This window comes from Aethalodelphis obliquidens, unplaced genomic scaffold (assembly GCF_003676395.1).
Source record: "Aethalodelphis obliquidens isolate GAN/ISIS:26980383/991018 unplaced genomic scaffold, ASM367639v1 scaffold17, whole genome shotgun sequence".
Lineage (NCBI taxonomy): Eukaryota > Metazoa > Chordata > Mammalia > Artiodactyla > Delphinidae > Aethalodelphis > Aethalodelphis obliquidens.
This window is the reverse complement of record NW_020837961.1, coordinates 16775202-16789684: the sequence shown is the minus strand read 5'-3', so window position 1 is coordinate 16789684 and position 14483 is coordinate 16775202. Positions and strand designations below refer to the sequence as shown.

The following is a 14483-nucleotide window of genomic DNA, read 5'->3' as shown; positions in this document are numbered from 1 at the left end:
CAGGACCCCAAGATGATCCAGCCTGGATGATGACACTGAAGTAATAAGAGATGAAAGAACTTGCTCAAGGCTGAGCTAGGACTTGACTGGAGGTCTCTTCCTTTCCTCCCTCCCTGCCTGTCTCAGGCATGTATGCCTCCATGCACTCCTGTATTCTCTCCTTCAGCAAGTATTTCTTGAGGGCCTGCTAGATGTCAGCCACCATTTTAGATCCAGGGAATACCTGAGGATCAAAAAAGACCCAGTGCCTGCCAGGGTGGAGTTCATAATGAATTAATTCCCATTTTAGTGTTGCTAAGCATTGTCTTCTATCAGGTCCAAATTAAACTACAAATGAGACAAGGGAAAAAACATGTCTGTGTCCTGAGCCTCTAGATCAGTGTATGGAACCTGTTCTGTACTGACTTCACACAATGGGGATTGTGAGGCCATGACTGAATCAACATTATCTCTTCTCAGGTGGGAAGTGGAGCCCATTCACTGATTTCCCCTTCCAATATGGCCTTCTTTCCTGAACACGGAATGAACGAAACAGACTAGTTGGCAGGAAATGAAAGAGAACTAGCAGAAGGCATCCTGCCATAAACAATATCTGTTTTATTACCTTTAACCATGATTAAATGTGACTGGTTACCAAGTACTATTTTTCTTTAATATTTATTGTATCCTAATATTATTGTGTATTAATACAGATAAATATTTTTAGAGGTAAACTGTGAATAAACAGAAAATTTCCACGCTATCATCTCATATAAAGTTTATCTATTAAATGTTATCTTTCTGAGTCTTTTGGATAAGTAGTACAGATGATTAAAAATAAATATTTTTAATTCTAAAAAATCACTTTAGCCAGTAGATTTGACCTCCCTGCTCACCAAATACTTAATTGACCTATGAACAGAAAATAATAAAATCAGTTGTCTGGTTTGAGTTTCAGCTCTCAGTATTTCCTTTAGTTAGAAATCTATTAATAATAAATGACACCCCTACTTTTTTTTTTTTTTTTGCGGTACGCGGGCCTCTCACTGTTGTGGCCTCTCCCATTGCCGAGCACAGGCTCCGGACACGCAGGCTCAGCAGCCATGGCTCACGTGCCCAGCCGCTCCGCAGCATGTGGGATCTTCCCGGACCGGGGCATGAACCTGTGTCCCCTGCATCGGCAGGCGGACTCTCAACCACTGCGCCACCAGGGAAGCCCAACACCCCTACTTTTCACCCCTGCTCCCTCCACCATAGCAGTAAAAATGAACTATTCACAAATTATCAGCTACAAACATTGGAAAGTCAGTTCTTATCCTAAAAGAAAGTGTCTAACTTATTATTGAGGGTTGAGGTTTTCAAAAGCATTTCTTAAATTCTTATGTGTCCTATTTTTGTTTGTTTTCCTTAAAAAAGAATTTTTTAAAGGACTCATTTCATAGTAGAGATAAGCATAATCACTTTGAAAAGCCAAGAAATAGTTGTTGAGATTCTCATTGTTGTATCCCAAACTATTACAAAATACTGGATCATCTAGTGGAACTATGGCAGCCTGCTCACAACTTAAATTTATATTTACACTTACAGTGAGAATATTTGTTTTAATTATTAAGGATTAAATGAGATGATACATATAAAATCCCCAAGAGAAAGGGCACACAATAAAAGATAACTATCAACACAGTGGAACCACTTCTAAAAATCCATGTTGGTTTCCACATTTGCATTTTCTTTGGGCATCTTCAGGCATATATAAACCCAAACTGGTAATGATGTTGGCAGGCAATGACCAAGACATAGTGCTGACTGGACCCTATTGTTGGAGACTTTTCAAAGTCAAGTGCCTCTAATACATATGCGTAAGTTCTAAGCTCTAGCTCTATTAATTCCTGGGTAGAAATTTAAGAAGAATTTGTTTTACCCCCTTCCCCAGGTGATAAAGTCATCCCACTCTTTGTTCCCCAGTGTGGAAAGTGCAGTGTTTGTAAACACCCGGAAGGCAATTTCTGCCTGAAAAACAGGTAAGTTTCTGATACTCTCCTTATGCAGCCAAGGAATTTGCACATCAGTTATACTCCTGTCTCATACCCTCATGTGCCTGTGTGTTGCACTGACCAGTATGACCAAGCCTCGGGGGACCCTTATGGATGGTACCAGCAGGTTCACCTGCAGAGGGAAGCCCGTCTACCATTTCATCGGCACCAGCACCTTCACTCAGTACACAGTGGTGGATGAGATGTCGGTGGCCAAGATTGATGCAGACTCACCGCTGGAGAAAGTCTGTCTCATTGGCTGTGGATTTTCTACTGGTTATGGGTCTGCGGTCAAAGTTGCCAAGGTAGGAATTACAATGGGTGATAAAACCAGCTACACTCAGACTGTCAGGAGCTAAAAGGAGAGCAGCTTCTCACAGGAATCAGAGATCATGCTACACAGATTTACTGATAGCTTCTCCCCCCACCACCGTAATAATATTGACATGCTCCATAGAATCGAGTCTGTTGATTATAAGTAGAAAATGCCCTCAGAAGGAATTGAGAGCGCATCCTAGAAAATTTATCTGTTAATCACAAATGAAAAGCTGTTGATAATTAACTAAGAGAAAGTAAAGATGTTTTCAATAATTATTCTTCTACATGTGTTTTTCTATGGGATTACTAAATTTTAGAGCTGGGAGCTCGTTTTGTCATTCATTTTGTAGTTAGCACCAACATGAGCCATACACAGCAGTTTCCACTAAGTTCTGAGTCAGGAAAAGTAAAAGAAATGAAGGCGTTGCCTTTGAGGAGTATCTAGTCCATGGATCTTCTACTCCCAGAATTATGACCAACAGTAGATTTCAAAGCCTTACCTGATATGCCGATATGCTTCCAAACTGAGGGTCGCCAACACACCCACTCTACGGATCTCTACGAGGAAAGCAATGAAGCTTCAATGATGCATGAAGCATTTATTCCACTGCTATACCTCCACCCCTGCCGCAAATACACACACACACACACACACACACACACACACACTTCAGAAGTGGTAGATTTTAAGGAGAAATTCTTTAAAGGCTCCTCTTCCCAAAAGGCTGGAAATCTAGTAGTATCCTTTCATTTTATGAAACTCAGGTCCAGAGACATAGAGCTATTTGCCCAAAATCTCACAACTGGTTAATACGACAGCTGTGACTAGCTTCTTTCTCAAAACTCCTGCTGAATCATAAACCATAATACATAATTACCAGCACTTTTAAATCACAATCACAAGCCTCATGTTTTTCTAAGGTAAAAAAGTGGTGTGGTGCCCCACAGAATGTTTACTTGGGACAGGAGGAACATTTCACCCACACTGAAGGCTAACTGTAGCAGATTAGGTTTATTAAACAGTTCCTTAGGCAAGTTAAACAATTGAGAGCACGTGTTTTCCAAATTTCTGTGAGCCTAGCACTAAGTCCCTTGTGCAATTGCCTCATCTGAGCAGGTGGTCCAACTGAACCTACACACAGAAGCCAAGAAGCACTTGTGATGATGAATTTCATCCATTATTAAAGTACAGACTAGCTTTTCATTGCATTATTCTTCATTAGTGTATTTTAAAAAGCAGACATAAAGACCCACTCAGAGCACACTGGTCCCAAGCAGTATTATCTTAAACTTACCTGTTCAACTTCCCCTGTTGTTAAGTTTGCTTTAAGCCGAGGATAACTCTTCTATGCTTCACCGATAATTTCTGCTCTCATTATACTGCTTATGACTACTGAAAGTTAATGAAACAAGGAGTTAATTATTGAGGGTTCAATTGGATTATTTTTTTTCAGTCTCCTCTCTTCTACTTATTATTTAATTTCCCCAAAATTGTGTTTGTGTATGTGTGATGGACTGAAGCTGGCTATCAATAGATTCTCTTTAAGAGGGGGTCACTAGCATTTAGAGCTCAAAGATCATCCAGTCCACTGGCTCCCAGCTTGGGTTTCCCATTGGAGTCACCTGGAGACTTGGTCTCACCTGCAGAGAGTCTGATTTAATTGCTTATGGGCTGTGACCTGGGTGTTGGGATTTTTTTTCAAAGCTCCCCAGGTGAGTCTTATGTCTAGCAAAATTTGAGAACCACTGATCTAATTCAACCCCTTCATTTTAAACATGAAGCAGCTGAAGCCAAAAGAAGTTTTGAAAACAGATGGACATAGTTTGAGTCGCTCCTGACAAGGGAAAATCATGGCACTTTATACAATTTAGGCTCTTTCTAACAGCCATTAATCTGTATTTGCATTTTCTGAAAACACAGGTCACCCAGGGCTCCACCTGTGCCGTGTTTGGCCTCGGAGGAGTTGGTCTGTCTGTTATCATAGGCTGTAAGGCAGCTGGAGCAGCCAGGATCATCGCAGTGGACATCAACAAAGACAAATTTGTAAAGGCCAAAGAGGTGGGTGCCACTGAGTGCATCAACCCTCGGGACTATGAGAAACCCATCCAGGAGGTGCTGAAGGAAATGAGTGGTGGAGGTGTGGATTTTTCATTTGAAGTCATCGGTCGTTTTGACACCATGGTATGTACCCTGAAATGCCTTGAGACATCAGCTTCTGCATTCTAGAGTCTACTTTTATGCAGCAGAATATAAACATCATATATAAAGAATATTTTTTAAACTATGGCAATTTTCCATCTCCTATTTGTTACCTGGATTGCTTAATTATTATTATGAGGAATCTCATTCCATCAGTTACATATAACTGTCACAAGTATTATTTCCTTTTTAGAGACAGAAGAGGGTTTTTTTTATTGAGCCATCATAAATTTATTTTAATTTTTAGTTCAAAAAATTCAACCTCAAGTCAATATAAAGAATATAAATTCTGGTTTCAAGTTGGCAAGTTTGATTTTTCCCCCACATTCTTAACAAAAAATGGTTTGACGATTTTTATAGGTTTTAATGGATATCGTATTTTGGCCAACAGAAAAAATGAGCAACTTTAGGCTCCGTATCATTTTATTAACAGAAAATATGCCCTGTTTTACCACAGCACGCAGCACAGTGCCTGGTACATAATACGCATCCGAATCTGTGTGTTGAACTGAATACTTTAAAAAGTCAACAGGTTTTTCCACCCAAAAAATTTAAGTGATATGTATCTCATAGTGTTGTTTCTGGATTAAGTGAGATAAACATGTAAAATACTTAGCACGTGCCACCTGTCAGTAGCAAGCTCGTATTAATAAATGTCAGCTGGGGTCATCAACGTACAGTACTGTTTGCAATCTTGCAGCACTTACATCATCTTTAAAATATACATATTACTTTCAAATAATTACAATTATCAATTGCAACAGAGAACACATCCCTAGCTACATTTCACCTAACCAGAATTCTCTAGAATCCTAATGAAAACACCCCCAGAGACCAACAAAAAAAAAGCCCCCTTTTAAGGTTCTCCAGTAAGTCCCAGCAGTGTTGGTAGTAAGAAGCAGCACCTAAAGAGTAAAGCTCTTTTCAGCCTTGACCTGGGACAATATGCCATAGATGACTGAAGTTCCAATACAATCCAACTTTTTCCAAGGCGCTAGCCTTTCTCCTTATGCCATTTTTCTATGGTTTCCCCTCCATTTTCTCTTGTGGAATTGGACTGTTTTAAATGTCTGATAGCCACATGTTCTAAAGTTCTCTGGTCTTCCAAATGTCATACTCCAAAATCAAAGGACTGATTATTATATATTTCAGGGGGGATCCTAAATGACTTTCTTACTGCAAACCTGCTTAAAAACCTGACTGGAGGGGAAAGGCTTTCTTTTCAAGTTCCAGAGTAATAGGTGTAGTTTAAAGTAAAGTCACACAGGAGTTAAAAGCACATTTAAAACATGCCCATTTTAGGTCAACAACTATATGGAAAGGTGCTCAACATCATTAATCACCAGGGAAATGCAAATCAGAACCACAGAGAGATATTACCTCATCCCTGTTAGAGTGGCTATTATCAAAAGACAAGCAATAACAAGTGTTGGAGATTGTGTGGAGGAAAGGGAATTTTGTGCACTGTTGGTGGGAATGTAAAATTGGTACAGCCATTATGAAAAGCAGTATAAAGGGTTCCTCCAAAAATTTAAGATAGAACTACCATATGATCCAGCAATCCCACTTCTGGGTATATATCCAAAGAATATAGAAATCACTATCTGCACCCCCATGTTCACTGCAGCATTATTCATAATAGCCGAGATATGGAAACAACCTAAATGTCCATTGATGGATGAACAGATAAAGAAATTGTGATGTATATATAATATATATATTCATATATATTCTATTCAATAATATATTCAATAATATAATTCATATGAATGAGTATTATTCAGCCATAAAAAAGAAGTCCTGCCATTTGCAACAACATGGAATAACCCGCAGGACATTATGCAAAGTGAAATAAGGCAGACACAGAAAGACAAATATTATATGACCTCTCTTACATGTGGAAACTAAAAAAATCAAATTCTTAGAACCACTGAGTAGAACAGTGGTGGCCAGGGTCTGGAGGAGTGGGGGAGGAATAATGGGTAGATGTCAAAGAGTACAAACTTTTAGTTATGAGTAAGTTCTGGAGACTTCCATGTACAGCATGGTTATTATAGTTAATATTACTATACTGTATACTTCAAATTTGCTAAGAGAGTAGATCTCAGATGTTCTCACTACAAAAAAAGGTAGTAGCTATGTGAGGTGATGAATGTGAATTAACTTGATTGTGGTAATCATTTCACATGGTATATTAAATAATCACATTGTTCACCCTAAAAAATCACATTGTACAACCTAAAAATAAACAATTTTTATTTGTCAATCATACTTCAACAAAACTGTAAAAAAATAAAGTACATAAATTAAGAAAAAAGTGTCCACTAGAAATAGGCGGTAGAAATGGGGATCCATTAAAAAGGGAGACTGTGAAGTGGGAAAGAGAGAAATGTTGATGATGTAATTGACCTTGTATCTGGTTCACCATCAAAATACCTGGTTCAAAGTACTGAGTTCAAAATATCTTAATAAGTAAATGAAGAATGAATTAACTAACTCAGATTGCCCAGGGGTCATGTGATGATAAACATTACCTTTATTTGAGGAATCAGATTACATATATGTAATGAGATTTGCCACTTTATTATTTTCTAAAGAAGACTTAAGTACATACAAACATACAAATTCATTCATCTATTGTCTCACTCAAAAATATTTTCTGGGCACTTTCTAAAGCCACACTTAGTGGCTTTAGGAAATAATGGGGAATGAAGAAAAAGGCATAATCTCCTCCCACCACACACACACAATTTAGCTAGATACATATTACACGATACCGTGTATCATAAGTTGGGACTACCAGAAAATCCACTTTAATGATGCTACATATTAATTTTATTCCAGATGGCTGCCTTGTTGTGCTGTCACGAAGCATATGGAGTAAGCGTCATTGTAGGAATAGCTTCTAGTGCCGAAAATCTCCCTATGAACCCCATGTTGCTGTTGACTGGACGTACCTGGAAAGGAGCTGTTTTTGGTGGTACGTAGTTAGGCTTGAGGGCCAAATTCTTACTAACGTCAGGATTTCTTCCTTTTTACAAGTGACAAGGCCAGGTTTTAAAATGCAGTGTAGGGACTTCGCTGGTGGTGCAGTGGTTAATAATCCACCTGCCAATGCAGGGGACATGGGTTTGATCCCTGGTCCAGGAAGATCCCACATGCCACGGAGCAACTAAGCCCGTGCCCCACAACTACTGAGCCTGTGCTCTAGAGCCTGTGAGCCACAACTGAGCCCGCATGCCACAATTACTGAAGCCTGTGCGCCTAGAGCCTGTGCTCTGCAACCAGAGAAGCCACCACAATGAGAAGCCCGCACACCGCAACGAAGAGTAGCCCCCGGTCACCGCAACTAGAGAAAGCCCGCGCGCAACAACAAAGACCCAACACAGCCAAAATTAATTAATTAATTAATTTAAAAAAATAAAATGCAATGTAGTTTAAAAATAAACTAAAGTTCCTTTGTATCTATAGGCTCCAAATCAACTAGATGTGGAACTAATGCATACAGAAAGTCCCAAGATAGACTTTAATGGAGTCCCCATAAACTAACAAGGATCTTTCAGCATCATCTCCTTTGATACTTGTGACTGCACAATGCACTGAAATACCTAGGAGGATCCAGGAAATCCACAGCGATAATCTATGTCTGCACTCACTGCCCCAATTTAGACAATTGTTAAATCTTCTTCTTCACTTTGAGAATAACCATCTGTACTATAATTTCTCTATGAGAGAACTAATAACCAAGGACCCTAGTTTGTTTGGAGAGATTGTATTAAAAAGTCAAACCACCGCAAAAGGATATTGAAACACACCATCTCTTCTTAACCTCAGTAATAGTAGTCTGTGGACACTTTACAAACTTTCATTTAAATTCTATGTGGAAAGTCTCCTCTCCAATTCTCCTCATATCTGGCTGAATCTAACATTGATGTCACTTCCTTTTCAGGCTTTAAAAGTAAAGATTCTGTCCCCAAACTTGTGGCTGATTTTATGGCTAAGAAGTTTCCACTGGATCCATTAATAACCCATGTTTTACCCTTTGAAAAAATAAATGAAGGATTTGACCTGCTTCGCTCAGGAAAGAGGTAGACTTTAAGTTTCTTTTCATGGTGCGGTTTGACTAACAGAGAAAAAAAGGTAGAAGGATGAGAGAAAGCAAGGGTGCAGTACCTTGGTTTTCCATTCACAGTTCAATCTTTGCATGTAGGACACTTAAGATCATGTTGTGAGAAGCTAAATGCTTTGCACTGCCTGTTTTGTTGAAGCCAAATTATGTTGGTCACAGTAAATCTGAATGATCAGAGCCCTCTGCCTTCTTTACAAGAGAACTCTTACCTTTGCAAGGAAAAAGAATGAGACACACAGTCATATTATAACGTGGAGTTACTGCAGCCCCTGCCTAGCCACCTAAAACGGTTGACTATTAATAGCTATAAATTTAAATTACATTCAAGACATCCCCAAAACTCATTATGGGAGCTGGTGGAGCTATATAGGCATTATTTTCTATACAGATATTACTTTCTTCATTAAAATGCTATTATTGTTATTCCTTTTTTCCATTTACAAAGAATTTTTCACAAATAAAAATTATTGCAAAGAGGAAGGGTACATAATCTATTTTAAATCTTTAAATCTTACGTGTTCTTCAAAGCTTAGAAAAACAAGCCAGTTCCATTTTCCACCTCTAACGTTTAACGTTTACAACCACCTAAAAAGAAGAATTTTATCATTTGCATTTATATATGGGGCACAATTAATAATAGGCAGTTTTACCTAACTCTCCCCTTCTTGTTCCATAGTCCCTGCTTTTTCTGCAGCTTCACCCTTCTTCTCATGAGGTTTTCAATTTTAAACAATATTTCTTTAGCACCCATACACATAACACATACTAGGCACTTAGTCTGATAAATATTATTGAGGAAGGAAAGAAACTAGCATCCAAACAGTACCAGATTACATCCTTTCTAGAAAGCAGTTTGGTCATTTGTATCAGAAACCTTAAAAAAACGAAACAAAAAAATAAAACTTAGATCCTATGTCCCAGCAATGCCATTTCTGAGAATATATTCTACAGAAATTATGAGATATGCCAACATACATATGTTTAAGCATGTTCATCTATAATATCAAAAATTGGAAACATTCCAAAGGTTAACATTAAGGGGATAGTTAAATAAATTCCAAACATGTACTAGAAATCAATGAAGCCATTTAAAAAGAAATGATTTCATTAAATTGGGAAATTCTCCTGATGTAATTTTAGGCTATAGAGTAAACAAACTTATATATACAATATGGTTCCAAGTTTTCAATAAGAGCAATAAAAACTTGCATATGTTTAGAAAAAGTTGATCAAAATTCAAGAAAATATTAACACTGATTATTTCTGGGTTGTGGGATTACAGGTTATCTTTACTTTCTTCTTTATACTGTCCTTTACTTTCTAAATTATCTACATACATTTTTCATATATATTATATATATATACACACACACATATATATATATATTTTTTAAATACAAAGACCACCTTTTTCTAAAGTACCCATCAGAAGATGGTTTTTGGAAAGGACATTAGTTCCAGTAAAATGTAACATTTCTGATCTTTCCAAGAATAAAGTCTCACCCAGTACAAATCAATTCTTTTTTTTCTACTTCTAAGTCTCCTTAAACATTTCTTTATCAAAGCTCTATTAAACTTTCAACATGGTCTTAACTTTATTACACTATCAGCACCTTTAGGCACATTACCTATCATCTTGTAGTTTGTGCAACTTTGTATTTGTATTTAAATCCCAGGATCCCACACTAGATGTGTGATCTAAAGAAAGTTGCAAGTCTCTCCAAGTCTCAGTATCTACAATCGCTAAAATGGAAATAATATTAGAAACTGCCTCCTAGCATTGTTGTTTAAGTAGAAGTTTAAATGATAAAATACATGAAAAACATCTACATAGTATGTGACAACAGCATGAACATATCATTACACATTGTTATTTTGTATTCCTTATTATACAAGCCATGTGGGATCTCAAAAATTATATTTTGAAAATCTAATACATAATGAAGCCTAAATGGCAGTCATATTCAGGATATAATAGAGCTTCAGGTTGGAGAAAACACAACAGGAAAAGATGAGATGACGTTTTACTTGACTTGACTTGAGTGCATTACGGATGGGAATGAAATAGCAGGAAACAAAGATAGCTTTTCAAAGAGACAAATCAAGTGCTCCTTGTACTCTCACATGGAAGAGTGTATATTATCTAAACATTAAAACAATTAGTATCTTTTATTTTCTGTTTCAGTGTCCGTACCGTCCTGACATTTTGAGACTATACACGTGGCTTCACTTGTAGCAGTCTTCCGGCTCCTCCATCATCTGAAACATCAGCCAAACATCATCAATAATTCTATTCTTCAGAGATACTACCAATAAATTACACATGGGGGCTTTCCAAAAGAAATAAAATTAATGTGAAATCATTTTTAAGCAAATGCTTAAAATTCAAGTAAGAGCCAGATGAACCATCATATGGGTAATTGAGTCCAATAAACCCTCCTTCTTAATCATTCTACTCATGTTGAATCGTGTCATCTTTCCCACTGAGGAAAGGTATTTCTTTTGAGTTTCTGCACTTTTCGTATCTTTGCCACCCTTAGTCTTTGAAGCCTTAGTCATTGAGAAAGTCCTCGTGATACTTATTCCCCAACATATATGTGATGGACTATTGTGCTCCAAGTCCTCTACCTGTACTTCTACTGTCTGTATTTTCCTTTTTATGAAATGCAGCAAAACCCTACAGTAAAAACTACACATAGTCTGCGAAAGGATACACTCAGATTTATAAGTGGAGAAGGTCCAGAACTTCTAAGTGCAGGGAATTTCTTAGGGAAATGTCACATATTTTTAAGGTGAAGGGAAGTGTTTTTATACTACAGTTTCATACTACCTGTGATAAATGTGAGGTTTGAATAGTAAATCTGAAAACTGAACTGCTCTTGGAACCATATTCCAAAAGTCTATAACTTTTACTCAAGAAAGTACTTTATTGGTTAAATGATCTTAGTTATTACAATTGACTGAAAATAAGTCATAAGGTAATTAAAAATAATACGGTGGCTTGAAGTCTAGGGATGGGAATAAAGCAGCTGTGGACACAGAGTGTAAAAAGGGTAACTAAGAAATGGCACAAACATCCAAAGCAATAGATTTTCTAAGTAGATGTATATACACATAGAGATGTACATTTTTGCAAAAATCTTTTCAAACTAGAACTTTTCTATTAACTACCATGTCTTAAGCCTATAACCCTGGAATTAATTCTTTGCACATGTGAAAGTCTATGGTCCCCATTTGTTAGTGCTTTCTCAGGGGAAGATTTGCACTTTGAGCTTCATCTCTAAATGTGTAATGAAAAGCTTATTCCTTGAAGGAGCTTTAGCTATCTTTAAAAGTGTGATTTGTTTCCATGTCTACAATTTGTTTGATATCGTGGAAAGGACTCTAGACTTAGAGCAAGTGATCTACCACTTATTTGTGACCTTCAGTAAATTACTCAACCTCTCTAAACCCATTTTATCCATTGTTTTAAAAAATTACTCTACCAACCCATTACAGCTTCATGAAGATTAGATGGAATGATGCTAGTGAAAAGGCTTGTCAACTATGAAGTGCCACGTAAATGTAGGGAACAGTTTAATTCTTTTGTCAAAGATACTGAAGGAGATATTGAGGGTTAGGGGAGCTTTAAGAATGTCCCTAAGTTTTCAGATTGTCCTGACATCATGGAACACCACGTTCCCATGTTACTGGGTGCTCCAATGTTTTTATATTGGTGCTGATAATGTGAGATTCAGAGGGAAAAGAGATGGTTCTAAATGCCCATGTCACAATAGTGGGCATAAAATCCTACTGGTTGCACAGAGGCCTGGCCCGTGAGCCATGGCCGCTGAGCCTGCGCGTCCGGAGCCTGTGCTCCGCAACGGGAGAGGCCACAACAGTGAGAGGCCCGCGTACCACACACACAAAAAATTACTCAGAAGTTGAAGTAGAGTAAGAGCAAGTATGTATTTAATAATTACATTCTTAGACACATGACTACTTAATTCTGTTAACAAATGATTATTGCACAAATAACCTCTATTAAGTATTCTCCAAAAATGTGAAATTGATCATTTTATTGAAGTATATCAAATTATATTTATCTGTCAAATACGCAGCAAACATTCAGGAAATGGACCATTGCATAGGAAGAGAAACCAAAATTAGTATGGCAAGAATAAAACTAGAGTGGGGGCCCTAGAGGCCAAACACCATTTTGATGAAATTTTTTGTCATATATGTCTACCTGGTTTACTCATTTCCTTCACTTGGGATCCAAGGGCCAGAAGATCATCTTGCACAGCCCTACCACAGTCATCAAAAGAACCCAGAGGTGGCTGAATAACTCGTAAACAAAACTAACACATGAGCAAAGAGACAGTAAAGCATCTGGTTTCCTTTTCCAGTCTTGCTCTTTGAGGTATTTGCCATGTCAACAAATAACTCAGTAGATTTATTAGGAACAAAAGCAAGTCAGAAATCATCAGACAATTCTTATCTAAAAATGATGTTTAAAGACTACCACTCAGGACTTCCCTGGTGGTGCAGTGGTTAAGAATCCACCTGCCAATGCAAGGGACACAGGTTCAATCCCTGGTCTGGGAAGATCCCACATGCCACAGAGCAACTAAGCCTGTGTGCCACAACTCCTGAGCCTGCGCTCTAGAGCCCGCGAGCCACAACTACTGAAGCCCATGTGCTCTAGGGCGTGCCACAACTAGTGAAGCCTGCATGCCTAGAGCCCATGCTCCACAACAAGAGAAGCCACCACAATGAGAAGCTCGCACACCACAACGAAGAGTAGTCCCCGCTCGCCACAACTAGAGAAAGCCCGCGTGCAGCAACGAAGACCCAACGCAGCCAAAAATTAAAAAAAAAAAAAAAACTACTACTCACCATAAACAAATAATTTACAGTGTTTTGGGAGATGTCTAGCTGCCTTAAAGGGTCATAACTACAACTTTGAAGCAAGAAGAATTTTAGTTCATTCTAAATTTAAATACTGAATATCTCCTAGGTAATTCCATGTTTCAGCATGGCTGAGAGAGAGATTGGGAAATAACATGAAGACTTAAGTATTTCTTCTGACACTGATTTTTTTTTCTTGTGATGAGTACCTTTACGATTTAGTCTCCTAGAAATTTTCAAATATGCAATACAATATTATTAACTAATATATTCTCCATGCTGTACATTACATCCTCAGGATTTTTTTTAATAACTGAGAGTTTGTACCTTTTGACTCCCTTCACCTATTTTGCCCACCCCCTGGCACCTCCACCTTTGGCAAATATTCTGTTCTCTGTATCTATGTTTTTTTTTTTTTAGATTCCACATATAAGTGAGATCATACAGTATTTGTCTTTCTATATCTGACTTATTTCACCTAACATAATGCCCTCGAGGTCCATCCATATTGTCACAAGTGGCAAGTATTCATCTCTTTTATGGCTGAATAAAATTCCATTGTATATATAGACCACTTCTTTAACCATTCATCGGGACATTTAGTTTGTTTCCATATCTTGGCTATTGTAAATAACGCTGCAGTGAACATGGGGATGGATATATCTTTTCCAGTTAGCTTTTTGTTTTCTTCAGGTATATACCTAGAAGTAGAAGTGCTGGCTCATATGCTAGTTCTATTTTTAATTTTTTGAGGAACCTCCATACTATTTTCCATAGTGGCCGCATCAATTTCTACGTTCCCACCAACATTGTACAAACATTCCCTTTTCTCCATATCCCTGCCAGCACTTGTTATTTCTTGTCTTTTTGATAATACCCATTCTAACAAGTGTGAGGTGGTATCTTATTGTGGTTTTGATTTGCATTTCCCTGA

The 14483-nt window shown here is 37.7% G+C and overlaps 1 protein-coding gene across 1 annotated transcript in view; it reads left to right on the top strand.

The window, feature by feature from the left end:
- The window catches only part of LOC113625994 (alcohol dehydrogenase E chain), a 17406-nt gene extending 4215 nt beyond the window's left edge, over nt 1-13191 (top strand). Inside the window, exons 4-9 of the mRNA XM_027116974.1 lie at nt 1913-2000; nt 2098-2317; nt 4252-4512; nt 7375-7510; nt 8480-8618; nt 10845-13191. Coding sequence (XP_026972775.1) covers nt 1913-2000; nt 2098-2317; nt 4252-4512; nt 7375-7510; nt 8480-8618; nt 10845-10869 — 869 coding nt within the window. The 3' untranslated portion in view covers nt 10870-13191. The remainder of the gene's footprint in view (nt 1-1912; nt 2001-2097; nt 2318-4251; nt 4513-7374; nt 7511-8479; nt 8619-10844) is intronic.
- Nucleotides 13192-14483: the final 1292 nt, after the last annotated feature.